Source organism: Zea mays, chromosome 10 (genome assembly GCF_902167145.1).
Source record: "Zea mays cultivar B73 chromosome 10, Zm-B73-REFERENCE-NAM-5.0, whole genome shotgun sequence".
NCBI lineage: Eukaryota > Viridiplantae > Streptophyta > Magnoliopsida > Poales > Poaceae > Zea > Zea mays.
This window is the reverse complement of record NC_050105.1, coordinates 8,656,494-8,683,299: the sequence shown is the minus strand read 5'-3', so window position 1 is coordinate 8,683,299 and position 26,806 is coordinate 8,656,494. Positions and strand designations below refer to the sequence as shown.

General features: G+C 44.4%; 2 protein-coding genes, 1 long non-coding RNA gene and 3 other non-coding genes across 8 annotated transcripts; 5 read left to right on the top strand and 1 right to left on the bottom strand.

The window, feature by feature from the left end:
* The first annotated feature begins 6,897 nt into the window (after window positions 1–6,897).
* On the top strand, window positions 6,898–13,210 carry LOC103640817 (uncharacterized). Of its 3 annotated transcripts, XM_008664286.4 has the most exons (9): window positions 6,964–7,225; window positions 7,465–7,851; window positions 8,021–9,394; window positions 9,476–9,689; window positions 9,977–10,138; window positions 10,572–10,934; window positions 11,176–12,090; window positions 12,199–12,594; window positions 12,682–13,201. In XM_008664286.4, the coding sequence occupies exons 2-9, from the start codon at window positions 7,753–7,755 to the stop codon at window positions 13,047–13,049; spliced, it is 3,891 nt and encodes a 1,296-aa protein (XP_008662508.1). In that variant the 5' UTR covers window positions 6,964–7,225; window positions 7,465–7,752; the 3' UTR covers window positions 13,050–13,201. The 3 variants fall into 3 exon arrangements, 2 of the variants coding, with proteins under 2 accessions (XP_008662507.1, XP_008662508.1); XR_004853110.1 differs by having other exon boundaries at window positions 6,898–7,225; window positions 8,021–9,689; window positions 12,182–12,594; window positions 12,682–13,210; XM_008664285.4 differs by having other exon boundaries at window positions 6,898–7,225; window positions 8,021–9,689; window positions 12,682–13,210.
* Window positions 8,833–9,970, bottom strand: LOC118473539 (uncharacterized). Its single transcript, XR_004853111.1, has 2 exons — window positions 9,495–9,970; window positions 8,833–9,284 (listed from the first exon to the last, which is right to left on the bottom strand). It is a non-coding gene; the product is annotated as an uncharacterized lncRNA (long non-coding RNA).
* A 2,671-nt stretch (window positions 13,211–15,881) lies between the features above and the next one.
* On the top strand, window positions 15,882–16,728 carry LOC542304 (abscisic stress protein homolog). The gene is made up of 2 exons (NM_001111891.2): window positions 15,882–16,189; window positions 16,321–16,728. The coding sequence occupies exons 1-2, from the start codon at window positions 15,959–15,961 to the stop codon at window positions 16,504–16,506; spliced, it is 417 nt and encodes a 138-aa protein (NP_001105361.2). The 5' UTR covers window positions 15,882–15,958; the 3' UTR covers window positions 16,507–16,728.
* Window positions 16,729–17,441: 713 nt separating this feature from the next.
* TRNAT-AGU (transfer RNA threonine (anticodon AGU)) lies at window positions 17,442–17,515 on the top strand. The gene has a single exon. It is a non-coding gene; the product is annotated as a tRNA-Thr (tRNA).
* A 3,342-nt stretch (window positions 17,516–20,857) lies between these two features.
* TRNAT-AGU (transfer RNA threonine (anticodon AGU)) lies at window positions 20,858–20,932 on the top strand. The gene has a single exon. It is a non-coding gene; the product is annotated as a tRNA-Thr (tRNA).
* Window positions 20,933–21,007: 75 nt separating this feature from the next.
* On the top strand, window positions 21,008–21,081 carry TRNAT-AGU (transfer RNA threonine (anticodon AGU)). Its single transcript has one exon. It is a non-coding gene; the product is annotated as a tRNA-Thr (tRNA).
* The last annotated feature ends 5,725 nt before the right edge of the window (window positions 21,082–26,806 follow it).

Below are 26,806 nucleotides of genomic sequence, written 5' to 3'. Positions count from 1 at the left end.
AGGTTGCCTTTGGTGCAATCTATGCTCAGGTAAAGAAGGAGGTGTCGAGGCGGACCTCCAGGAGTTCCAGGACTTCGACGAGTTCGAGGATTAGGCTAGCGATCTCCCCTAGTCAGCTGCCTGTGGTGGGTTTATTTACGTTGGCTACGTTTCGATTATGTGTACTTTGATTTATATTATGTAAATGACTCTAGTCTGTAATATTATTACTTACTCTTTATTGTAATTCGAAGCATTGTTCTATGATGAGTCATTTATGTAATCGTTGTGTACGTGAATTTCTGATCCTGGCACGTACATGGTTCGCATTCGGTTTACCTTCTAAAACCGGGTGTGACATAGGCTAACAAAATGCGAATAGACTCTAGCCTAGCCACAGGAGCAAAAGTCTCCTCGAAATCCAAACCTGCGACTTGGGCATAACCTTTTGCCACAAGTCAAGCCTTGTTCCTTGTCACCACCCCGTGCTCGTCTTGCTTGTTGCGAAACACCCACTTGGTTCCCACAACGTTTTGCTTGGGACGTGGCACCAGGCTCCAAACTTCATTCCTTTTGAAGTTGTTGAGCACTTCCTGCATGGCCAACACCCAGTCCGGATCTTGCAAGGCCTCTTCCACCCTGAAAGGCTCAATAGAAGAGACAAGCGAGTAATGCTCACAAAAGTTAGCTAGTCTTGAGCGAGTGGTTACTCCCTTGCTTATATCACCCAGAATCTGGTCGATAGGATGATTCTTTTGAATCGTCGCTCGGACTTGAGTTGGAGGGGTCAGTGGTACTTCTTCCTCTATCACTTGTTCTTCTTGTGCTCCCCCTTGATCAGACGCCTCTCTTGATGAATCCGTTCATCATCTTGAGTTGGGGGTGCACCATTGTTGAGGAAGAGGGTTGATCTTGCTCTTGTTGTTCCTGTGGTTGCACATCTCCAATCGCCATGGTGCGTATTGCGGCCGTCGGAACATCATCTTCATCTATATCATCAGGATCAACTTGCTCTCTCGGAGAGCCATTAGTCTCATTAAATACAATGTCGCTAGAGACTTCAACCAAACTCGATGATTTGTTGAAGCTATACGCCTTTGTATTTGAGTCATAACCTAGTAAAAACCCTTCTACAGCTTTGGGAGCAAATTTAGAATTTCTACCTTTCTTCACTAGAGTGTAACATTTGCTCCCAAATACACGAAACTATGATAAGTTGGGTTTGTTACCAGTAAGAAGTTCATATGAGGTCTTCTTGAGGAGGCGATGAAGGTAGAGCCGGTTTATGGCGTGCCAAGCTGTGTTCACAGCTTCCGACCAAAACCGATCAGGCGTCTTGAACTCTCCAAGCATTGTCCTCGCCATGTCAATAAGCATCCTGTTCTTCTTCTCTACCACACCATTTTGCTGTGGTGTGTAGGGAGCAGATAACTCGTGCTTGATGCCTTCCTCCTCAAGGTACTCCTCCACTTGCAGATTCTTGAACTCGGACCCGTTGTCGCTTCTTATCCTTTTCACCTTGAGCTCAAATTCATTTTGAGCCCGCCTTAGGAAGCGCTTAAGAGTCCCTTGGGTTTATGTTTTATCCTGCAAAAAGAATACCCAAGTGAAGCGGGAAAAGTCATCAACAATTACTAAACCATACTTACTTCCCCCGATGCTGAGGTAGGCAACGGGTCCGAAGAGGTCCATGTGGAGAAGCTCCAGTGGTCTTGATGTAGTCATCACATTCTTGTTGTGATGAGTGCTTCCCACCTGTTTCCCTGCTTGACAAGCTACATAAGGTCTATCTTTTTCAAAACATACATTGGTTAGTCCTAACACATGCTCTCCCTTTAGAAGTTTGTGGAGGTTCTTCATCCCAACATGTGCTAGACGGCGATGCCACAGCCAGCCCATACTAGTCTTAGCGATTAAGCATGCATCTAGATCGGCCTCCTCTTTCGAAAAATCAACTAAGTAGAGTTTGCCATCTAGTACACCCTTAAACGCTAATGAACCACCACTCCTTCTAAAGACAGATACATCAACATTTATAAACAAACAATTGTAGCCCATGTGGCACAATTGACTAACAAACAGGAGATTATAGCCTAGCGACTCTACTAAAAATACATTAGAAATAGAGTGCTCATTTGTGATGGCTATCCTGCCCAATCCTTTGACCTTGCCTTGGTTCCCATCTCCAAAGATAATCGTATCATGGGAATCTTTGTTCTTGACGTAGGAGGTGAACATCTTCTTCTCCCCCGTCATGTGATTTATGCATCCGCTGTCGATAATCCAGCTTGAGCCCCCAGATGCATAAACCTGCAAGACAATTTACACTTGGGTTCAGGGCCGTGCCGGTAAAATTTGAGGCCCTGTACAAATTCTGAAATGAGGCCTCTTTTATTAGTCAAGGTTATTAATCGTCGGTGAACGAAACGTCATATTACACGTATATAGGCTGTGCTCACGTCTCACAGTCATGAAATAGACGCATGAGTAAAGAATTAGAGACTAAGAACAACTCCAAAAGACTCTATATTCTTTCCAATTGATATAAATATTTTTTTAAAAAAAAACCTTCTATCAACTTATTTCAATGGCTATCAAAAATAATCATCTTTGATTCTAACTTTCTCGCTAGCCAAGAAAACGTGAATGACTCTAAAAATACAAATAAGATATAAAAAAGTTGTTAGAGATTAAAAGATATATAAAGTGATTCTCAAAATGATAGTTTAGAGAGTAAAATTTAGAAACAGTCTTAGAGATGCTCTAATGTATATTTTCTATTATATAAATATATTGCACACTTACATATTTGGGGCCCTAGATTTTGCGGGGCCCTGTACGAGCGAACAGCTCGCACACCCCTTAGCACGGGCCTGCTTGGGTTTTAGGTACCCAACTCTTGTTGGGTCCTATAAGGTTAGTCACAATGGTCTTTGGAATCCAAATACAAGTCTTGTCTCCCTTGCATTTGGATCCCAATTTTTTAGCAACTACTTTTTCATTTTTACATACAAGTGCAAATGAAGTGTTGCAAGCATGATAAATTATAGAAGGTTTATCACATACTCTCCTAGGCACATGATGCACAATATTACTTTTCCTAGGCCTACCATGCACAAAAGTAGAGCTAGAAGCAAACATAGCATGTGAATCATTATAATCAACATAACTCCTATTATAATGCGCATTTTTAGAACACTTTCTATCATAAATAAAAGCATGATTCCTTTGAATGCTACTAGCCATAGGGGCCTTCCCTTTCTCCTTGTTGGAAATGGGAGTCCTTTTGGCTTGTTAAGTTCTTGGCTTCCTTTCGAAAGCCAAGTCCATCCTTAATTGATGGGTGTCTACCAATAGTGTAGGCATCCCTAGCAAATTTTAGTTTGTCAAAATCAACCTTGCAAGTATTAAGTTGAGCATTAAGACTTGCCACCTCATCATTTAATTTAGCAATAGAAGCAAGATGTTCATCACAAGCATTGATATCAAAATCCTTGCATCTATTGCAAATAACAACATGTTCAACACATGAACTTGATCTATTAGCTACTTCTAGCTTAGCACTTAAATCATCATTCAAAGTCTTTAAACTAGAGATAGATTCATTGCAAGTAGATAACTCAGAAGATAGTAATTCATTCCTCTTAATTTCTAAGGCAAGAGACTTTTGAACACTAACAAATTTGTCATGTTCCTCATACAAAATGTCTTCTTGCCTCTCTAGTAGTCTATCTTTTTCATTTAAGGCATCAATCAATTCATTAATCTTTTCTACTTTAGCTCTATCTAATCCTTTGAACAAGCTAGTATAATCTACTTCATCATCACTAGAATCCTCATCACTAGAAGTAGAGTACTTAGGGGTTTCTCGAACGCTTACCTTTTTCTCCTTTGCCATGAGGCAAGTGTGGCGTTCGTTGGGGAAGAGAGAGGATTTGTTGAAGGTCGAGGCTGCCAATCCTTCATCATCGGAGTCAGATGACGAGCAGTCCGAGTCCCATTCCTTGCCAAGATGCGCCTCGCCTTTAGCCTTCCTATAGCTTTTCTTCTTCTCCTTCTTCCCATGTCTTTCTCCCCCCTGGTCATTTTCATTATCGGGACATTGAGCAATAAAATGACCTGTCTTACCACATTTGAAGCAGGAGCGCTTTCCCTTTGCTTTACTCTTGTTGGGGTAGTCCTTGCGTCCTTTCAATGCAGTCTTGAAGCGCTTGATGATGAGAACCATCTCATCTTCGTTTAGCCCGACCGCCTCTACTTGTGCCACCTTGCTTGGTAGCGCCTCCCTGCTACTTGTTACTTTGAGAGCAACGGGTTGAGGCTCGTAGACGGGCATGGGGCCGTTTAATGTATCATCAACATATCTTGCCTCCTTGACCATCATGCGCCCGCTCACAAATTTTCTAAGAATCTCTTCGGGCGTCATCTTGGTGTACCTGGGATTCTCACGAATTAGGTTAACAAGATGGGGTCAATTACTGTGAATGACCTTAGCATAAGTCGGACGACGTCGTGGTCCGTCCATCTCGTGCTTCCATAGCTCCTGATCTTGTTGACCAGGGTCTTGAGCCTGTTGTAAGTTTGCGTTGGCTCCTCCCCCCTGATCATCGCGAACCTTCCCAGCTCGCCTTCCACCAACTCCATTTTGGTGATCATGGTGGCGTCGTTCCCCTCATGCGATATCTTGAGGGTGTCCCATATTTGCTTGGCGTTGTCCAAGCCGCTCACCTTGTTGTATTCATCCCTGCACAATGATGCTAACAAAACAGTGGTAGCTTGTGCATTCTTATGAATTTGTTCGTTAATTAATACAGGGTTATCCGTACTATCAAATTGCATTACATTCTCAACTATCTCCCAAATACTAGGGTGGAGAGAGAAAAGGTGACTACGCATTTTGTGACTCCAAAAAGCATAGTCCTCTCCATCAAAGTGTGTAGGTTTACCAAGAGGAATAGAAAGCAAATGATCATTGGAATTATATGGATTACGAGAATAATCAAATGAAAAATTTGAATGAACCGGTTTCTTTTTCTCGTCGTCGTCGTCTCTTGGTGAAGAAGAAGACTCATCACTGTCGTAGTAGACGATCTTCTTGATGCGCCTCTTCTTCTTCCCGTCCTTCTTCTTGTGACTCGAGCCAGAGTCAGTGGGCTTGTCGTCTCTAGGCTCGTTGAGGAAGGATTCCTTCTCCTTGTCGTTGACCATCATCCCCTTTCCCTTAGAATCCATCTCTTCGGGCGATTAGTCCCTTACGTGAAGAGAACAGCTCTGATACCAATTGAGAGCACCTAGAGGGGGGGGGTGAATATGTGATCCTGTAAAAATCAACACTAAATGGCCACAAACCTTGGTTAAGTGTTAGTACGGCTAAGTAGCGAGCTCTTGCGAACACACAAGTAATCACAAGAGACACAATGTTTATCCCGTGGTTCGACCAAGTATAATACTCGCTTACCTCCACGTTGTGGCGTCCCAATGGACGAGGGTTGCACTCAACCCCTTTCAAGTGATCCAATGATCAATTTGAATACCACGACTTTTCTTTGCTTATCTCTTTTTCCCGTTTGCGAAGAATCTCCACAAGTTGGAGTCTCTCGCCCTTACAACAAAGATCACAGTGAAAGCACTAGAGTAAGGATGGAAAGCAACACACACAAATCCGCAGCAATACACACGCACACAAGCCAAGACTTGAGCTCAAAATGAAGCACAACGAGTTCACAGCTAGAACAAAGCTCAAATCACTAACACAGTCGATCAAGTGCGTGGAGACGGAGTGTGGAAGACTTAGAATGCTTGAAGTATGCTTGGGTGACTCCTCCATGCGCCTAGGGGTCCCTTTTATAGCCCCAAGGCAGCTAGGAGCCGTTGGAGGCATTCTTGGAAGGCAAATCTTGCCTTCTGTCGGGTGGCGCACCGGACAGTCTGGTGCACCACCGGACAGTCCCTGTAGCTGCCCGGTGCGCGATCTCCTTCCTTTTCTGGAGCATCCGACCGTTGCAGATTCGTGGCAGTTGGCGCACCGAACACTGTCCGGTGCACACCGGACAGTCCGGTGCCCCTGCCGACCGTTGGCGCGCCCACGCGTCACGCGCGGATTGCGCGGTCGACCTTTGGCGCAGTCGACCGTTGGATCAACGGACAGTCCGGTGCACCACCGGACAGTCCGGTGAATTTTAGCCGTACGCCGTTGAACGTTTCCCGAGAGCGACGACTTCGCCGCGGACGACTCACCAGACAGTCCAGTGATATATAGTCGTACGCCGCCGTCGAGTCCCGAGAGTGGTCTGTTCACCGAGACTGGTCTGGCGCACCGGACACTGTCCGGTGCACCCAGACCGAGCAGGAGTCATTTCCAATCGCTTTTCTCTTGTTTCTAGCACTTAGACACAATACATTGGTACCTAAATCAATGTTCTAAGTCTAGAAACGTACCTTGTTAAATGATTTGCACTTCTTCAATCTTCGGCACAATTCAACACTTAGAGAATGTGTGTTGGTCACTTAATCACCAAAACAATATAGAAATGGCCCAAGGGCACATTTCCCTTTCAAGTGTGCAACCTCTCCAGAGGGTTAGAAACTGATATATCAATCGTGCTCACGGTTATGAGCGGCCTTGGGAACTTCTTTGATTAGAGATACATATGATCTGATATACAATAGTTTTATTGATGGTTTTGGCTTCGATGATGATGATGATGTTCTTCGAAGAGGAAATTGTTCACGGGTTGGTAACAATTCACACTTGAATAACGACGGTAACAAATTTGTATAAGACGATATCCATTTGAAGTGTGATATCGATTAAGATTTAAACAAATATAATTTAAAGTTATCAATTATCAAGTAAATGATACTATATTTGTTTTTTTGCTCCATATGCCTCCATTCAAACATACGTGTGCGCGGGGAACTCCCAAATTCAAAACCTCAACGCCCCCACCCAAGCTCGTGGCCCCACCGCGCTTAGCTCCCAGCAGTTCGAGCCTGGAGCATCCTCCACGGCTCCGCCGGGTTTCTCCTTCGCGCCGCCGCTAGGCCTCTTCTCTCTTGCGCTGGTACCTGGTAGCCACGTGCTTGAGGAAGGCTGCTTGAGGCAGAGGAAGAGGCGGCAGTGAGGGAGACAAGGAGCGCGGTGACCCTGGATTCACCGGATGCAGCGGCCTCGAATTCGAGCAGCGCGCATCACTCACGACGGAGAAGACGAAGACGCGGGGTCGCTTTCCACGATTGCCAAACGGTGTGCCCTTTTACCTTTTTTTTCGCTTATTAAGAAATCTAGCTTATCTAGGAAGGAATCCAGTAGACTGAGCTTCCAATCGAAGTGTGGCCAAACTAATTTGTTCCAATCCCCCGAAGTGCTTGTGGAAATGCTCCGCTCGTTCGATTTGTTCTTTGTAATGGAAATGGTCAGTGGTACACTGGTACTGTGCTCCTTCTAATGCTATTGTTGGCTTCTCCTTGCTCGCTGTCGCATAGGGCCGCTGTTACGGAGGAGGATTAGGAGCACACGCGGACACGCCCTCGGCTCCCTACCCGAGGAACTGCCACTCTCTCCGCCGCGTCCCCAGTTCAATTCCCCCCAGGCTCCCGAAAGGCAGGGCAACCCAAACGGCATCGGCCGCCCGACAGAACGCGGCCGGAGCAGTTCGTCGCGCCGCGCGGCCTATCAAAAGTTTTCGGACGGAGACGAGACTGGGTTCTGAACCCGACCCGCCGCAGATAGCCTGGCCGCAGTGATCTCTAGCGGGGATCGAGCTGTGCCGGATGGATCGAGTGGGGCTCCAGGCGTTCTGCAAGCGGCACGGCCTCTCTGCCAGGGGCTCCAACGCCGATCTCATTGCCCGTCTTGACGCCGCGCTCGGGGTAAGGAGTCGATTCTCTCAACTCCCCTTCCTAAGGCAGTACCCTCGTCGCTCTTTATCCGAGCCCCAAGTGCTCGTGGAAATGCTCCGCGCGTTCATTTTTTTATGGAAATGGTTGGCGGTACTGTTCTCTAATGCTGTTGCTGGGTTTTGCTTCCTTGCTTTCGCAGAGGGCTGCTGGTGCGGAGGAGGCGGCGGCTGGAGTGGCAGCGAGGAAGGCTTGTGTGAGGCAAACTGGCGGCGATGCTGACGAGACGAAGAAGGTTACTTTTGTAGAGGTGGGCGGAGATGTCCCTGTGAAGCTGTCTAGGAGGAATTCGCTGGGCGCACATGTCCCTGTGAGGCGGTCCAGGAGGAATTCGCTGGGCGCAGATGTCCTTGTGAGGCAGTCCAGCAGAAACTCGCTATGTGCTGAGGCTCAAGACTGTGAACTGAGGTCCCAGGTCACCTGTTCGCCTGTTGTTGCCAAGACAAGGGGGAAGTCTGCTCAAGCCGGTTCTGTAGAGGTGGGCGCAGTTGTCCCTTTGAGGCGTTCCAGGAGAAATTCACTGAGAGCTGCCGAGTCTGAAGAAGTAGAAGTGGCTGTTTTTGTTGACAGGAAGCGCAAGTGCAAGAACCAGGAGAATGATAAGGGTGTTGTTCTCAGCGCTCAGGTTGGAGCTTCGTCCAGAGTTACAAGAAGATCAAGCTTGGCGGTGGCTGCTGCTGTGTTGCCTCCTCTTGTTGAACCGAAGAGAGGGAGGGGAGAAGCAGCTGGCGTTCAGACTTCTACTCAGGTGGAAGTACCGGCTAGGATTACAAGATCTCGCTCAATAGCACCGGTTGTAATGTCACCTACTGTGGTTGAGAACAAGAGGAGGAAGAATGGAGATGCACAAACAAATGTAGAGCTGCCTACGGTTTCAGATGTGCCTAGAAATGATGCTCCTGTCACCAGGTCTTTGAGAAATAGAGTTGTCCAGGTTAACAACAGTGTGGTGGACGCGAACAAACCGGCAACTAAAGAACCTGTTAGGGGATTGAGACGAAGATCTGTTGTCTCAGAATTGCACGAGAAAGAGAAAGATGTGGAGAAACAATTAATTGTGAAGCAACCTGTTAGGCGCTCATCACGTAAATCTGTTCTACCTGATATGCTTGAGAACAATATCCAAAGCGGTAAATCTCAAGATAATGAGAAGGAACAGAAACTAAAGGAACCAATTAGGCGATCAAGGAGATCTGTTGCCACAGTGTTGCTTGAGGAACAAAACAGTGGTCTTCATGAGGAAAAATTGTCAAAACTTACTATGAGGAGATCAACACGTAAATCTGTTGCACTTAATGGTGTTGAAAAGACGAGCATGGATCACACTGAAATAGTTGTGCAGTCCGAAACTTTAAAGGGAAGGTCTTCAAAGAGGAGACGGACAATTGATCCAGTAGAAATGATGCCTGTCAAGGAGGCAAATGATGACATGATTATCAGGGAAGCAACAATAGACACACACAAAGCTACTCATGAGTACAATAAGTCTACTAGCAGAATTCAAGAAAGTTGTCAGGTTAATGCCACAAGAGAAGAGTTCTCTTCAGGTCCATTGCTTGTAACAGTAACACCGACTAATGAGATTTACACCGTGCAGAGTATACATGAAGTGGTACCTGGGTCAGAATCTGGTGACAATGCAAAGGAAAATTTAGATAAGAGTAAACAGCCTCAGGAACATCATGACATTCAAGCTGTTGATAGCCATTTATCTGAAACAAGAAGTGGGGAATTAGATCAATCATCATGCATTGCAGGACTAGTACCACACAATTGTGTTGCCTCAGATGACAAAGCTTTGATCAGTGGAGGTGAGGCTAGCATGTGTGCTAATGGCATGACAGTTGTTAGTTTAATATCTCTGCATTGCCAAATCTGTAGGATTTAGCTTTGTTCAATTTATCTCCTGTAGACAAGCATCATCACAATTATAATTTATTGATCTAGTTTGGATGTTCAAAAGCTGGTATATGACAACCTTATTGATTTTATGATGTTGTAATTAGTTTTATCCATTAATGTCTTGTTATATACTGAAAGACAGTTTTTGTCCTTGCAAAATCACCAGATGGCTTATCAATTAACTTCACTGTTGTAGATCGTGTAGAGCAAAGCCCTGTATCTGGAGAAGGGAGAGTTGGCTTGGAAGCAAATGCCATTGAGTCTGGAGAAAAGAACCTAACTGGCATCATGTCCACTGCTCTCTACACCAAAAGTCTGCAACATGATATTGACATAGTAGCTGAAGAGACTGCCAAAGGTACAACCTCTGTTTTTAAGGCGTCGCCTAGGCGTCCGGGCGGTGGTCTAACGCCTAGGCGCCTTACCCGCCTACCTCGCCTAGGCGCCGCCTAGGCGTCCAGGCGGTCCTCCAACGCCTTGGACCGCCTTACCGCTTTAAAAACCATGGGTACAACCGAATTTATCCTGTATCCATAACTACATACTGATTTGGAAGATAATGTCTGTTAAACATCCAAATAACGAGTTCATCTGAGCCAATGGTTTAGTACTTCCATTTTCAATTTTATTGGAAGGTAAAAAACTTCCATATAATTTCTTCAGTGTGATTTCTAAAGTTTTATACTTAACTGATTTTGATGCATGAATTTCTAAAGTGGATAGTGAGTTTAGTTACAGTTTTACTATTGGGTTTAAGTGTTATTTGAGAATAACACATCAATGTGTCTCAGGTGACCTCGAAAAACCTTCACTATGTTCATTAGCACAAAAGTGTAAACATCAATGTGGTTTGCTTGAGGAAATAGTATTGCCCTCAAGGAACATGGGATCTTTACCAAATGCAGAAGAATCACCATTTGGCCTAGAGTCTTTGTTCTGGCAGGAAAGCATACATGAATCTGTGGAATATGGTGCACCTGCTTCTGCAACAACTCATACTGAAAATGGATTTGGTGAATCAAAAGGTTGCCATGTCAAGTCTGCACTCGAAAATACTCATGTGTCAGAACCTTTTTCCCACCATGATACTGAAGAAAATATTTCCAAAATTGGTGGTTGCATGCATACATCCCAGCAAGATAATGGAATGGAAGGTATAGACATTTCATTTTTTCCCCTCTTCTATAGTTTTTTTTCTTGATTTCCATGCATTCTTGCAAACCCGTATCCTGCCATTTAAATGGTACCCATAAGAACTGTTCCTTTTTTTTAGGATTACCAGAAGCTAACCTTGATGAAGAATGGGTTCTGTTAGTATTATTTACAAACACTTAAATAACCTACTTTATACTATTGCTTTTGAATTAATGTTTATTTATTCAAATGATGTGCCAGATGCTATCGAGAATCCTTTAATTAGTTTATCAACTCCTGGTTGCAAGCATGAAGGTGCTTTGTCTGAGGAAGCAGTGCACACAATGAAGGATTATGCTGGAACATGCTCATCAAATCCCAGGGTACCCATGCAGTTGCATGACGACCTTGCATTCCCAGGTCCTGAAAAATCAGGAGATGAATCAGTCAATATTGAGGTTAAAGTACACCATGGTTCTAATCTGTCTCAGTTAGGATCAACTGATCTCTTGGATGATACTGAATTGCTTCACCAGGGCCATAACTATAAAGATCGATCCAATGAGGATATGCTAGAGCAGGCTGCTTCTGAACCCTGCACAAATGGGGATGATATCGTGGAGGCTGCGGCTGCTACCAAATGCTTAGAAAGTGGAGCGATGCTGGTTCCATCCGAAGAGAGATCAAATTTGAACGATAGGCAGCTTACCCCCAAGCTGGAAAGCCCAGACATCATGGAATCTGGCCTTAACTGTGATAAAGATGCTCGCAATACTTTGGACAATGGATCTGTTGTGGCTGTTGCTGGTAAGAGAACTCCATCTGGTTCTGGTCACTATGAACACAATGTCTACCAAGTTTCAGGCATTTGTGCTACGTCTGAAGCTGCACCAGTCGGAGTGGTAGAAACTGGAATAGCTGTGGAAACGTCATCCCTGGTAGATGACCAACCTAATCCTGTGCTGGATGGTGATGAAGTTGAGAAGCACAGCTTAAACTGTGAGGCAGACACTGGTCGGATTCTTGGTACTGGATCTGTTACGAGCAACACAACCCTTGTGCCCAAGGACGGTCACACCATTTGTTGCCAGGAACTGGAGCTACCAAATGGCTTATCCTCGTTTCTATTTCCCGAAGAATCTGGAATTTGTCAGTATGCGAGTGTCTCAGGATCAGGTCAGTAATAGCGATTACTTCCTTATATACTCTTGACTTAAAATAAACTTTGGCAAAGTTACCTGTAAAATCTTCCTTCTGCTCATTCCAGCTTCTACTATGTGTCAGGGCCTTGCCTGCAGCACGTAAATGAAAGCACCAGTACGCAAGCGACTTACAATATTGAAACGCTCAATCAGCAGCATCACGAGGAGTACGACCAAACCGCTCGTGGTATCCTGGCTAGCAGTTTTCCTGAAGCTGTAGGGATTGAACAGTCAGGTCTGGCCCCTGCTGCAGAAGCACCAGTGTTGGCAGTGCCAGATGGGCAGCCTAACAGCAAGCTGGAGGGCAACGAAGTGGATGAGCACAGCTGTAGCTATGATGCCGAGTTCCTGAACAGAGAAGCGTCTAACCTTCACAAAGATCTGTTTAGTGAAGATAGTCATCGAAGTCATCTACCTTCTCTGAGATCTCCTCAACGATCTGCCTATTTTCACAACGGAAATGATTCGGGTTCAGTAGGTACCATATCGCTCCTGCCTTGTTCACATCTTTCGACATGATGCGCTGCCCAGTTTTTTTCATTGACGTGCTCTGCTTTCCCATCAGGAGTCTGTCAAAGCAGCAGGCGAGGAGGTGTAGACGGACTCCGCGCTAAGCGGCAGAGTTTCAAAGTTTCCAGCAGCATAAAAGGAAGCTACGTCGCCAAGACTAGCGTCCCTCGTCCGAAGCCAGGGGACAGCCTGAGCCAGTCTGCGATAGCGCTGCGCGGGGTCAGGAAGAACACGACCGCTGTTGAAGTTGGTGGCCATCCTGTGAGTTTGAAGCCAAACGCTGTTCGCTCGGTCGCCAAGGACCCATCATCCAGCAGAGGACCACCCAGGGATAGCCTGAGCCAGTCTGCGATAGCGCTGCCTAAACACAGAAAGGACGCCACTGCTGTTAAGAGCAAGACTAATAATAAACCTTGGCTATAATAAGGCAGCAGGCTTACATACATCACTACTCCGATTTCATACTCCACTGTACAAACATTGTAATTTGATGGTTGTGTGGTTCCGGATTTATTTTCAGCACGGAAAGAAGGAAAAAAAAGAAGGAAATCAGAAAATAGTCCTGTTCGTTGTTATCGCGATCATTTCAACCGTACAAAACTGGGTCCATTAGCAGGTGGCAGAAGTTGCAGTCGAAGAGAGACACCGGTGCTGTCGTGGCACGCCGGGCGGCCGGCCGGCCGACACTCATTTGTAGCGTGCGCGGCTCATCGCGTCCGGCCCGGCCATGTGTGCAGCTTTCCATTTCGCAGTTTGTGTATTTCTGCATGACCTGTCCATCTGTGTGTCGCTGCCGACAATCGATTCCATGCTTGCATCGTCTGGTCACCAGTAATAATGGCGATGGCGACGGCGATGGAGACGGAGATGCAGGCGTATTACTGATGTCCTCGATCGATCTGATCCCTAGCCTGCCATCACGCATTCAGTCACCAATACTGTTCTGTCGCGTCGCTGGTTAGTGTGTGGCTGGCCTGCTATATATGTTGGTCCAGTCACGCTAATGTTATTGAAAGCTAACCGAACAAAGCCTAATAGGAAAAAGGAAGAAGAGAAGAAGTGAATAATATTGGGTACGTACGCTCTCATTGTCAAGACAGAGTTATTAATGCTACGTACTACCCATTTATCTAATCGCTGATTGATGGACGATCAGTTGGAGAGAATTGTGCCTGTGCCCCACGCGCATTGCCAATGCAATTTGGTGGTGTGCTCCTTTATGCGCAAAGGAGCGGGAGATATTATTTGGAACGTCTGGTTGGCTGTAACCGGTGGAGGACGGATATGTAGCCCAATTTGTTTTTTTTTTGCTGCAGAAAAAAGAAAAAAGAAAAAACGCAGAATTCAGATTATAATCCTTGAATATGTTGAAATATGAGATATTTTTAGATTAAATTCCGAATATAAATTCGGAGCAAATTAGAAGAGCTGAAGTATAAGATCAAATCAGATGATGCGTACTGATCAGACATACTGATAGATATAGATGGCCAATAAGCCTGAGGTCCGCGAGCCCGGCACGAAGCCCGCTGTTTGGGCCCGGTCCGAGCCCGACACGACCCGGTTGTATGCGTGTCCAGGCCGGCCCGGCACGAATAAGCGCGCTGGGCTCGGACAGAAAACTAGGCACGGTGGGCTAGCCCGACACGACTCATTTACCTTTAAGCCTGTTAAGCCCGTTTTTACACTAAAACGTGTTTAACGGCCTGCTTAGCCCGTTTTTCGACCCGTTTAGACCCGCTGCGGGCTGGGCTCGGACAGAAAATCGATCCCGCGGGCTTAGACGGTCCGACCAGGTTTTCTAACCGTGTCTAACAGACCGGACCCAAAACGGGCCAGGTTTTAACAGGCCCGGACCGGGCAGGGCCGTTTGGCTATCTCTGGCATATAATGACAACATAGCGCACAACCGCAAGAAGAATATTTTGCGGTGGTTAAAGCGGGCGGCCGCGGGGTTTCATCCCTAGTGCTGCGACCTCATTGTGAAGTGTATAGATAGATTGACTAATTTTTTCCATCAACTTAAGCTTTTTAGATGACTGATCAATATGTTCACAAAAAAGATTTTCCTGCTTAAATATAGTAGATGTATATGCCTCATGAAGAATGCAATCATCTTTGACATGAATGGACACAGACTGTAGATGAATGTTAGTTTTTTTTGTCTCCATCAGTCGAATCCGCGGGACCCTAAATCGATCAGCGAAGAGGAATAAATATCTTCGGTTCAGGGTCGCCATCGGCATTCCGTGTCTTAATGCGAGGGAAGCTGTATCTTGGTAGCCTTTTGCATTATTTTTTTTTCCAACCGGCCGACACCGTCATCTTCTCCTCGTGAAAAGAGATATGATCCGGTTGCATTAGTACTAGATGTGTGGAAACAAATCATATGCCTGATATTTTAGGCGCTGGTGGTCGGTGTGAAAGAGCGAGAGGAGGAGGATGAGACTGAGAGGTGCAGCCGACATATGGGCACACGTGTCAAACCCATATAAAAGCTGGCTTCGGTGTGTGGGGGAAAAAACTGCTTTCCGGATATTCCAAGGATCATCCGTCTGCCCTGCCGACACTGTATCTCAGCTTGCTTCGACCACGAGCTCGGTGGGCCCTGCCGCCCAACTACATCTGTGGGCCCACCGCCCAAATAAGCTGCCCTGTCCGGTTGGGCAAGCAGTAAAGGTTTGGAACATGTTCGTTTGGTTTTAATTTATACTAGATTCTATTATTTTTATAGTATTTTTGTCTTTATGAATTACAACTCTAATAGTCAAACAACTGACTTTAATCTTAAACGATCTTAGAGGATGTTTAATTTACGAACTAATTTTTAGTCCATTTATTTTAGTTTAGTCTCTAAATTATTAAATATATAAACTAAAATAGAGTTTTGGTTTTCGTATTTAATAATTTATGGACTAAGCTGAAATAAAATAGATGGACTACAAATTTAGTCTCTAAAAATCAAACACCAACTTAGTAGGTTGAGTACCAGTTTTGTAACAATCTGTATTATCTTATAAGGGAATAATTGTATATTCGATCATGCAAATAGTTGAATCATGTATATAATATAAAGATGTTCTGTAGACGGTGCATATCGCTTCTAATTAATCATGTCTGAATTTTGATAATAATGATACGCGTACTGATTTCCACCACCGTCCATAATGCCATGCCAGCTCAGTCCACAGGGCCCCTCCATCCGGCTATATAAGACGATGAGCAACTGCCAAGCAACAAGCAAGAACAGCTGTCGATCCAATTGTCACTTGCTCTCCCTCCAACAAGCTAATTAAGGCCGGTCATCCCTCTTCTAGCTCGTTTCATTATCCATGGCGGAGGAGAAGCACCACCACCACCACCTGTTCCACCACAAGAAGGACGAGGAGCAGCTCGCCGCCGGCGGGTACGGCGAGTCCGCCGAGTACACGGAGGCCACGGTGACGGAGGTGGTGTCCACGGGCGAGAACGAGTACGACGAGTACAAGAAGGAGGAGAAGGAGCACAAGCACAAGCAGCACCTCGGCGAGGCCGGCGCCATCGCCGCCGGCGCCTTCGCACTCGTACGTAGTCCGTCCGATCCGATCCTCCTTGAGTAGTATATATATATACATACATGAACGAGAAAGAATAATATATATATTAATCGAACGAACTGAATGACGGTCACCTCGTGTGACGTGGACATGCACAGTACGAGAAGCACGAGGCGAAGAAGGACCCGGAGCACGCGCACCGCCACAAGATCGAGGAGGAGGTCGCGGCGGCGGCGGCCGTCGGCTCCGGCGGCTTCGCCTTCCACGAGCACCACGAGAAGAAGAAGGACCACAAGGAGGCCGAGGAGGCCGGCGGCGAGAAGAAGCACCACTTCTTCGGCTGATTGATCCTCCCGTATCGTCGTCCCTCCCCGTGTGCTACGCGTGCGTGTGAGAGTGATATCGAGCGCCCGCCGTGTTGTGCGCGCGTACGTATGTATGCGCTCGTGTGATGCACGAATAAGCGTGGCTACGTAATCTATCGTATGTATACGTGTGTGTATGCATGTGCTTGTGTATGATCGTGGTACGAGGACCGAAAAAATGTATGCAACTCTGATTTACTTACATGTTTAGTTGTTTACGTTTCTCCAAAAGTATTAGTACCCATTATGTTATATTTTACTATATTATATTTTATTGATTATTAAACTATGTATGGATGAAATTACTATTTCAAGCTGGTAGCTAGACCGAGATAAAACTCGTCCGTGTTGTTTTAACGGGTGTATTAATTTTATTCCAAGTTAAATATTGTTTACGAACCTAGAGAGAAAAAAACACGCACATATAGTATGAATCATATATGTCGGTTTTACAAAATGTATACATTTTCTAAATATGTGAATCGTATATATATATAGTATATGAGAGTACTGCGGCTAATTAAAGCTACCTGTACTACTAAGATCAAGAATAACACATATCTAAACTGCAAAAAAAAAAGATAGAATAAAACACCTTTCTAAAAATTTACGTACTCACAAGTTTAGAAAAGGACCACATACTCACAAGTTTTTTTTTTAAAAGGACCACATACTTGCATTTTATAATTATCTAAAAATTCATGTTCACATTTATAATAAAATTGTAAATGACGAATAAGCTGAAGAGTAAATAATGATCGGCATGTGAGATCTTGGTCTCTCATTATACCAGACCTATTCATTAACCACATTTGGATACGGAACAACAAAAAAATGTCTACAGATGGAACGTTTTGCAAGTTCATAACTTAACTTTTGATAACAATAAGTTGAACAAAACAAAAGAAACAAGAGCTTTCGTAGCTTAGTTGGTTAGAGCACCCGTTTAGTAAGCGGGAGGTCTTGAGTTCAACTCTCAACGAATGCATTTTTTTTATTTCCGTTACATTTTTAACAAATGAAATAAACATTTGAACGAGTCGCTTTGCTAAGAAGTTGCAGATGACGCAGCCTGACTTACAGGAGAACGCACATTTTTACGGGATAATCCATGATTATTGAGGTAAATAAAACCTGAGTTAAATAATTTTATCTACTTAGCAAAAATTTACGCGCACATAACTATATGTCGGTTTTAGAAAATGTTCCGTTACATTTTTTACAAATGAAATAAACATTTGAACGAGTCGCTTTGCTAAGCAGTTGCAGATGACGCAGACGAGAACGCACATTTTTAACATTTTTACGGGATAATCCATGATTATTGAGGTAAATAAAACCTGAGTTAAATATTTTTATCTACTTGGCAAAAATTTACGCACACATAACTATATGTCGGTTTTAGAAAATGCATATATTTTCTAAATATGTGAATTACATAGTTTGAGAGTACTGCAGCTAAAGCTACCTGCAGTATCAGGAACACATTTCTAAACTGCAAAAAGAAAAAAAAAACACTGTTCTAAAATCATTACATAAAATTTACAAGTTAGAAAAGGACAGCATACTCACAATTTATCATTATCTAAAAAAATCATGTTCACATTTCATTACACTAGATACAGGGACCAGAATAGAAAACACAAGTCCGTGGGATAATGTCATTTATTAATGTGTAATTTCTAAGTGCGCAAAACCTGCCAAAAATAATTACTTCCAACGCTCACTAGGATTTGAACCTTATGACCAACCTAGGTCATAACCATTACAACGCCAAAAATAATTTTTTTATAAAAAACTCGTGCCGGATCGAGCCATCACTGTGGGTCGAGATGTGTGGGTCTACAGTATAGGCACATCATGAGCCCAATTTAAAGTATTGGGCCAGACCATGGCACTATTAAATGGGTGCCTTAGACCGGTCCGCTAGGCACAATCCATTTGTTCATATATAGTCCATTACCTTCTCCCTTATCGTCCCTAATCTTCCGAGCCTGAAAAAACGAGAGAAAAACTTCATTTTGTCTGATCCCACACCACATATTGTTGGTGTTTGGTACCGACAGAGCACTACGGGGAGTACCACACAACGCTTTTGGGAGGACGATGATAAGGAAAATGGACCCCGAGCTATTTGGCTAATTGAGTTTTGTTGTTTGATGATCAACACAATCCATAATCCATGAACTAATAAGTTTTCTAGTGTTTGTGTTTGTAGTTCACAGGATGCAAGATTAACTTGGACTAAGTAATTGAGGAAAGCAACACCTCAAAAGAAGACATTAAAAAGATCTAAGAAAAGTCCAAGTGTGCTGCCTGCGGACTGTCTGTGCATGGAGCACCGGACTGTCCGGTGCCCACACGCCGGACTGTCCGGTGCACCAGGGAACCGCGGCCCAACGGCTAGTTCCAGGTGGCATCCGGAGAGAAGACCATCGGACTGTCCGGTGTGAGGACCGGACTGTCCGGTGTGGAAAGCCTGTGGCGCCAACGGTCACTTGCTCTGACAGGGCAACAGCTAGGCGCACCGGACATGCTACAGTGCGTTGTCCGGTGCACCACCGAACTGTCCGGTTTGACGCAGAAAGCAGCAGCTTTTCTCCAACGGCTATATTTGTGATGGGGGCTATAAATACACCCCAACCGGCCATTTCCAAGTGTGGGAGCCCAAGCAACATACCAAGGCATATAGTAGACATTCCCAAGTGCTTTTACACCCAAGTGCTTAATAGAATCACTCGGTGATTAGCGTAGGTGCTTTGCGAAGTGCTTAGGTTAGTTAGACCGCTTTAGCGTTTGCTCTAGGTGAACCCTAGATTGTTGAGTGAGTTTAGATAAACCTCACAACCCCTTGGATCTTGCGTGAGTCGTTGTAATTGTACCGAGTAGGGCGAGAGTCTTGCGAGACCGTGACAACCACGTTTGTGTCACGGCCGCCACTGTGTACCGGAGGGAACGAGGCCCGCGGATTGGGGGCCGCCACCGCCGGCCTGGGAACCGCCGCCATCGCTTGTCGAGGTCGGGGAGCCACGGCCACCGCAGCCACTGGCCGGGGGTCCACCGCCACGCGCGCTATCGGGCAACCGCCGTCGCTAATGAATCAAGATGGGGCATGAAAAACTGATCCGTAGCACTACAGATTTTTTTATAGACGTCTGGACCTGGTCCGGCTCGACCGGATTGCACTGTCTGGCCTGAGCTTTCTTTAGTTATTGGAAGCCCAGGGCTCCTAATATACAATCTCTCTCTATATATATATATCCACAGCATAATCATCATGTAATTGAAGGTGGCATGAGTGTGGCTTAGTTTCTTTATGGTAGAAACTGGCCACCTAAAATTCAAGTCCAAGACTGTTTTTTAATAAAATTACTCATATAAGAAACCCATAAAATGCTCCAAATTGGCAAGTTCTAACTTGACATGCATTCACGCCAATACACGGAGGTGCACACACTTGACTTTACGAGCACTTTAAAAAGATCAAATTGGGCTAGCAAATCTCGAGAAAAAGGGTCAAAAGGAGAGAAGCCTAAGATGCTGTTTGATTCACATGTTTGTAACGTGTACAATAACCAATAACGTTGAATTATGTTTGTTTAAGTTCAACCATAATCAAATAACACACTAAAATCTGATACCGACCAATTCAAACTTGTTACCGCTAGTACTCGATTGTGGATCATTTTTGTTGCCATTTACCTTACATTTTTGTGAACAAAAAACACCTAAGTGATTAGAATTAGACAGAGGATTTGTTCCAAATGTTATCCTCAGACTATTAATCAAGCCAAAGTTATGAAACAAATATAACTAGATAATTAATTATTTACCTTGCATACATCCGTCCGTCCGTCCGTCTACAGCGTCCCAAGAACACCACACCGCACGCGTGGGATGGGAGTATGAGATTCGCTGGCGGAAACCTAGGCTTTTGGTAGCAAAGGTAATGAAGGTATTAGAATTTTCACTATCCATTTTTGAACAGTGAAGTATTCTAGTCCCCTCAATCCTCTCCATTTCACTTGCTCCTAAACAAGCTCTTACTAGCACCAGATGTGTGGATCTGATTCATCGTCAACGTTGATAGACTCAAACAATTATTTTATGTAATTATGTTAACTAGGATTCAAACCTAAGATCTTTGGCTCCAATACCATATTAAATTGTGTGTACGTGCAGTTTAAACTAAAAGCTTTGATAAGGGAGAGGTGGACATTTGTATCTTAGCCGTGGATTATATATGTACTCAATTTATTATACCATACCTATTCATTAACCACGTTCGATTATGTTCAACAGTTGTTTGTACAAAACAAATGAAATAAAAGCTTTCGTAGCTTAGTTGGTTAGAGCACCCGTTTAGTAAGCGGGAGGTCTTTGAGTTCAACTCTCAACGAAAGCAATTTTTTTATACAATTTCCGTTACATTTTTTAAATGAAAGTTCACAATCTTTTGCACAAAATAAAAGAAATAAGAGCTTTCGTAGCTCAGTTGGTTAGAGCACCCGTTTAGTAAGCGGGAGGTCTTGAGTTCAACTCTCAACGAAAGCAGTTTTTTTTGTTGTATACAATTTCTGTTTCTTTCCTTTTTTGTAGAATAAAATAAACACCAAAAAAATGAATGAGTCGCTTTGCCGAGAGGTTGCAGAATGCAGATGGTGTTATTACTACAAAAGGACGCAGCCTGAATTAAAAAATCGATTGGCATTTAATTGTCACGTCAAACTTGATTGACATTTTTTTCTTCCATTGTAGTAGATGCTGCAAAAGCACATTTCATATTATCCAAAAAAACTTGATCGGTATTTAATTTCGAGACTCTACATCCTTGACTTCTCCTTTGGCAGCTGTGCAGTAGTCTAAACACAACACAATCTTGACTCGTCTAATAAGCACAGTTTGGAGGAGACTCTCTTTCTTTCCTTTTGATATTCGTTCTTTCTGTACTCCTTTCTTTATTTAATAATATAAGCACAGTAAGGATGTTTTCTACCCCAGTACCCCAGTACCCCTCATGTCTGCCTCGAAAAAAAAATACAGTGCCAACATGCGCTAAACAACGGAATCATTTATGTTCTGGAAGCTAGGCTCTAGCTAGGGATGTTAAGAGCAGTCACAGCCCATAAACTACTAAATAATTTCCTTAGCTGCCACCTCACTAAAAAACCACTTATAAAAACTATACGTTATAACACTAATTTTGTTTTTATTATGGTGTCCTCATAAATATGGATATGCCAGCGCGGCCAGTGAGTTACGTGTGGGCTTCACGGATAGAAATTGAATGCTCACCTCCAACGCCAAAACAATGGTTTCTTGTGTCTTTGTTGCGCGTGTAGACCCGATTTCTCATGCAGGAAACCATTTCCTCCTCTTTCTCATTAATTTTCTTACCATGTCACCAAATTGCTTATGTGACAACTAAATTAATGCTATAGAAACTAGATGACGTGGATAGTTGGGATTGCTCCAAGGTTGTACAACCTCAAGTAAATGAGGGGTCTCTTAAGGGATCTCTAGGGAGCTAAGTGAAAAAAATTAAGAAAAGAATATGTCTCTACATGACTCTATACATATTATGACTTAATTGTATTTATAATATATAGACTCAAGATTGTATCATATATGTCTCTTATTGTATTATTTGAAAACCCGATCTAAGGGTTCAGAGTTGTACACATGCCCTAGAAGACATAGGAGAGGACCGGTTGGGTGCGTTATTTAGCATTTTAATTAGACTGAAATTGTGTCAGTGCATATCAATTTATTTTAGACTATGTAAACTCTACGTGCGACGTGCAAGTAGCCTCGGCATTGGCATACGTTTTAATTAGACTGAAAGTGTCAGTGCATATCAAAGGATATGTGATTTTTGTTGTGAGCTACAACATAAGTCCAGAAAAGCGAATAATAGAGAAGCCCATTTCATATGTGTCTACGAATAGGAATTATAGGATATGCTTAAGGCCATGAGGAGTGAATCGAGTGATATTGTGAATCAGATCAAGCAGTCACTTCTTAAGAAACAATATGTTAATAAGCCTTCAAACCTCTAGTTAAAAACCAGGGCAAACAATCCTTGGCCGTTAGGGAGGCTCAAGCTCAAGTGGGAAAAAGCCTTTCCAAATCCATAGAACATGGAAGCAAGTTCTAGTGGAGAAAAGTCAATATTCTAGTTCAGCCAAGAGAGGTGAATGATGACAAGAACAGTAAGGACCATGAAGGACCATGTTCTATTACTAAGACATTTAAACAAGAACAGTAAGGATAAAATAACATCTATAAATGAGTATTTATACTTATATTTACCATCTGATTCTTGGTGACTCTGATGCTACTATTTATTTCACCAAATATTTATAGATATTCCATATGAAGATGATCGTTTTCATCAGGAGAAAGAAGTATTCGAGTTGCCAACGAACTTGAAGCTAGCTGATGTTGAATCCATTGAAGCTATTGCATTAGAGTTTGATAGCGGTTTCATCCTTCGATTAAACAATATTTTGTGTGCCTTCTATGAGAAGAAACTTAATTTTAATTTCATTTTTACATGGAAGTAACATTTACTGTCATTTTGGAAATAGCAAGTGCACTGTTAACTGCAATAATATTGACGTGGGTCTTGTCATCCGATAAGATAAGTTATATTTACTTTCCAACTATGGTCATATAAAATGAGATAAAGGCCTCCTTTCTTTTCTCTTTGAATGTATATGATGTAAGTGTTAAGCATAAGCAAAAAAAACAAGAATCAATCACATCGAAATTGAGACACTGTCCTTTAGGCCACATCTTGAGAGCATTAAACAATTACTCAAATAAAAATTCTCCACCCGTTATCATTAGACTTCTCATAAGTAATATTAGTATGGATGGATTACTCTAACCACATCATATATATATTTTTTCAGTTGCAGCTGTGCATTCTCGTGCCAGCGTGGACTAGCTAGGCCCAATGCTCAGGCCATATATTATGGGCCTGTTTGGATCACCGCTCCGGTCCCCACGCCGCGCCACACTTGCCGCGCCGCAGTTGTGGCGGCCGAATCGGCCGCCGCACCTTAGGCGAGATGTGGCGTTGGAGGTCAGACTCCAAACAGGCCCTATATCTCTCGTATGGCTAGATTTTCTACGGTCTTCTCGCGGATCATATGAATAGACACCAGGGACACCAACTATTCACTTCTACAGATTGCAGACAATAATTATAAACTATGAACGTGTTTCTCTACATTATAAGTACGGAGTATATATTGACATAAAAGGTAAATAAAATGGAACAAAAAAATGTCGCACCCGCATTTAAGGACAAATCCATATACATCTTTTATATATATATATATATATATATATATATATGTGTGTGTGTGTGTGTGTGTGTGTGTGTGTGTGTGTGTGTGTGTGTGTGTAACACCCAACTTTATGAAAAAGAAAATGTATATAACAAGGTCTTGGAAATTATGGAGTTTCACGTGATTATATGTTATCTCTTCTCTTTTTGCATACCTAAATAAAGGGAGCAAGTTAAAACAACTAGAAAATTATATAACTAACTTACTTGTATAAACTAAAGGTGCATTCCATACTGTGTTTTTGGAGTGTTGCACTCATGTTTAAATTAATGATACAATTGTGATGCAAAAAGTTTGAAACATGAAGGAAATAGAAATGAGAAAAGAATAGAAATAGAATTAATAAAGGAAAAAGAAAAAAAAAGAATACCTCAGTGTCCGTCCTAGGCCCAAAAGCTAATCCGTCGGCCCAGTAGCCTTCGGGTCCGGTGGCCCAACCAAACTAAGCGCGCTGACATGCGGGGCCCTATTGTCAGCCGGACTCAGCCGCACGCGCTCACGCGCGCGATCTCTGTTCTCTCTCTCGGTCGCTCTCGGTCGCGCTCACTGGATGTCGTGTGGGCCATCCTGTCAGGTTTCTCCCTCGCGCCGTTGTGGGTGTGGCATGAAGCTCGGATCGCGCCGACTTCCACGCGAATATCGCGGATGCCTCAACCGATCTCAACCGGGACCATAAAGTCGTGCGTCAGAGCTCGTTTCTTTCCCTTTTCCTCCCAGCAACCCTAATCCCCGTACTGATTTGGAGAGATTGAAGGCGTGATGGTGCGTTCTTCGGTTCGATTCCACGTGGCCAGGGACGTCTCGGTCTACGCCGTCATACAGACAGGGGAGGGCAGTGTTGTTGCTTCGACATCACGTGGGGGAGTTGCGCATAGCCTTATCGTGCGGAAACATGACCAGCTCCCATCGGAATTTCTCGCCGGAGTAGTGGCATCTCTGCCGTGGACGAAGGTGTGGCATGGTCCGATCTCCTCCCCAACCCAAGCTCCGGTAAGACACCACAGATTGTTTCATTTTGTACCCCGCGTCATGAAAATGCAAGTCGTGTTCTGCTTGCACCCTTAGGATGTGGGGCGCCTTGCTCCAGCCATGGCGCCGCCGCCTGCCTGAGCGTGCCGCCGCAATTGTTCGGCCAGGGGAGGGCGATCGGGCAGTAGCCGTTGATCTCAAGATTTGCGGCCACGATTAGATGGGGACATGAGGTGTATATAACCATAGGATTCCTATCCTGCGTCTATGAGTAGACCGAGGTGTGTGGAGGCGTGTGGACCGCTGATTTGGTGATTGACGGACCTGATTAGAAGTTCATACCGTTCAACTCAATTAAACCCGAGCCATCGATCTCAGATCTTGTGGTTGTCATCGCGCATCGGTTCAGGGGAGACTCAGGTCTAATCCGGGGCGCACGTTTTAGATTCGACACCGAGATCCAAGAATACCCCTTCGCGGATACAGTTTTGCATAAGAGACCCCCTGCTTTCGCTAAATGAACCCGCTGTCCATAGTCTACACAAAATAATTACAACTGATCCTGAGATTTTATGAATTAAACCCATAGGTTCTCTGGAATTGGACCGGTGATGCCGAGATCCAGGCGTGGCGGCATCGTCTTCTCTCTCCTCCCCATTTCCTTTACTCGGCACTGCTCTCTCTGGAGCGCCCGATGGCTCGGTGCACAGATCACGATGGGGGCGGTGCGGGGGTTCTATTTTATACCCAACAATGGATGGAGTGTGAGCGTGGATTGAGGGATTGACCCCGAAGTCCTAGCGGCGAACTCGCTGTTTCTGTTACGGAGCTCGAGTGGAAGATGAAGCCGACAACTGGGACCCACTGACAGAAATTGGCTTGCCAAAAAAACTCTGTCATGTGGGACCCACCCAGCAGTGTCTGTGATGGCGCGCGCGTGGGGAAGACTGGGCAGTGGGCCCATGGTGTCGTGTCACACCCGGTTTTAGAAGGCAAACCGAATGCGAACCATGTACGTGCCAGGATCAGTTATTCACGTACACGGCAGTTACATAACATGGACATCATCACACAGTGCTCAAAATAGTATTAAAGGGGAAATAATAGTCGATTACATCATACGTCTGAGTCGTCCATATAGTCCTTACAATAAATCAAAGTGCGGAAAAGAAACGTAGATAACCGCGGCCTTCACAGGCAGCCGACTGGGGGTTGCCGCTAACCCACACCTAGAACTCGTCGTAGTCTTGGAACTCCTGGAAGTCTCCTTCCACAGCTTCATCTTCGCCTGAGCAGTGGTTGCAATGCTGACAACCTGGGGATGGGGGGGGGGTTTGGTGTGTAGAGCAAGGGTGAGTACACATCAACATACTCAGCAAGTATCCTGTTTGGCTGTAGTGGACTAGCTTTATGTGGGGGTAAGTCAAGCGGTTGCTTTTAGTTGGTCAGATTATTACTTACTAGTAGAAAGCCAGGTTTTAGCATTAACCCAAGTTATTAGCCCGATGTAACCTTTCCAAACGGAAAGAATACCACTTACCAGCACCATAGTCATAACCAAAACCATTGATCTCATCGTCACCTGTACCAAAGTATCTCTGATCAAGTACCACTAATCACTGGAGCTCCCTTGGCCGCTCATAACCGCGAGCACGGCTGATATATCAGTTTTCAAACACTCTGCAGAGGTTGTGCACTTTACCCACAAGCCGTGATTCCCATTCTGCCCAGAGATCATGACTCTCCATTGATCACTACCAAGGTGACCCAGCAGGGCATCACTACGTAGCCTTTACAAAGATTCCCTGGGGCTGTAGCCACCCGTTAGGTTTCCTAAATGCACCGCACTCCTCCCCAAGGGGCGAACCCAAACTTGGCAGAGCGAGCCGCATACACCGAGCCCCATTGACGGCACGACGGCTAAGTGAACTACACCCCGGGTCCTCTAATTA

Coding starts and splice junctions, on each gene's coding strand:
- LOC103640817 (XM_008664285.4), top strand. CDS start 7,753: ATGGATCGAGTGGGGCTCCAGGCGTTCTGCAAGCGGCACGGCCTCTCT. Junction 7,852..8,020: donor GTCTTGACGCCGCGCTCGGG/GTAAGGAGTCGA, acceptor TTGCTTTCGCAG/AGGGCTGCTGGTGCGGAGGA. Junction 9,690..9,976: donor CAAAGCTTTGATCAGTGGAG/GTGAGGCTAGCA, acceptor TCACTGTTGTAG/ATCGTGTAGAGCAAAGCCCT.
- LOC542304 (NM_001111891.2), top strand. CDS start 15,959: ATGGCGGAGGAGAAGCACCACCACCACCACCTGTTCCACCACAAGAAG. Junction 16,190..16,320: donor CCGCCGGCGCCTTCGCACTC/GTACGTAGTCCG, acceptor GGACATGCACAG/TACGAGAAGCACGAGGCGAA.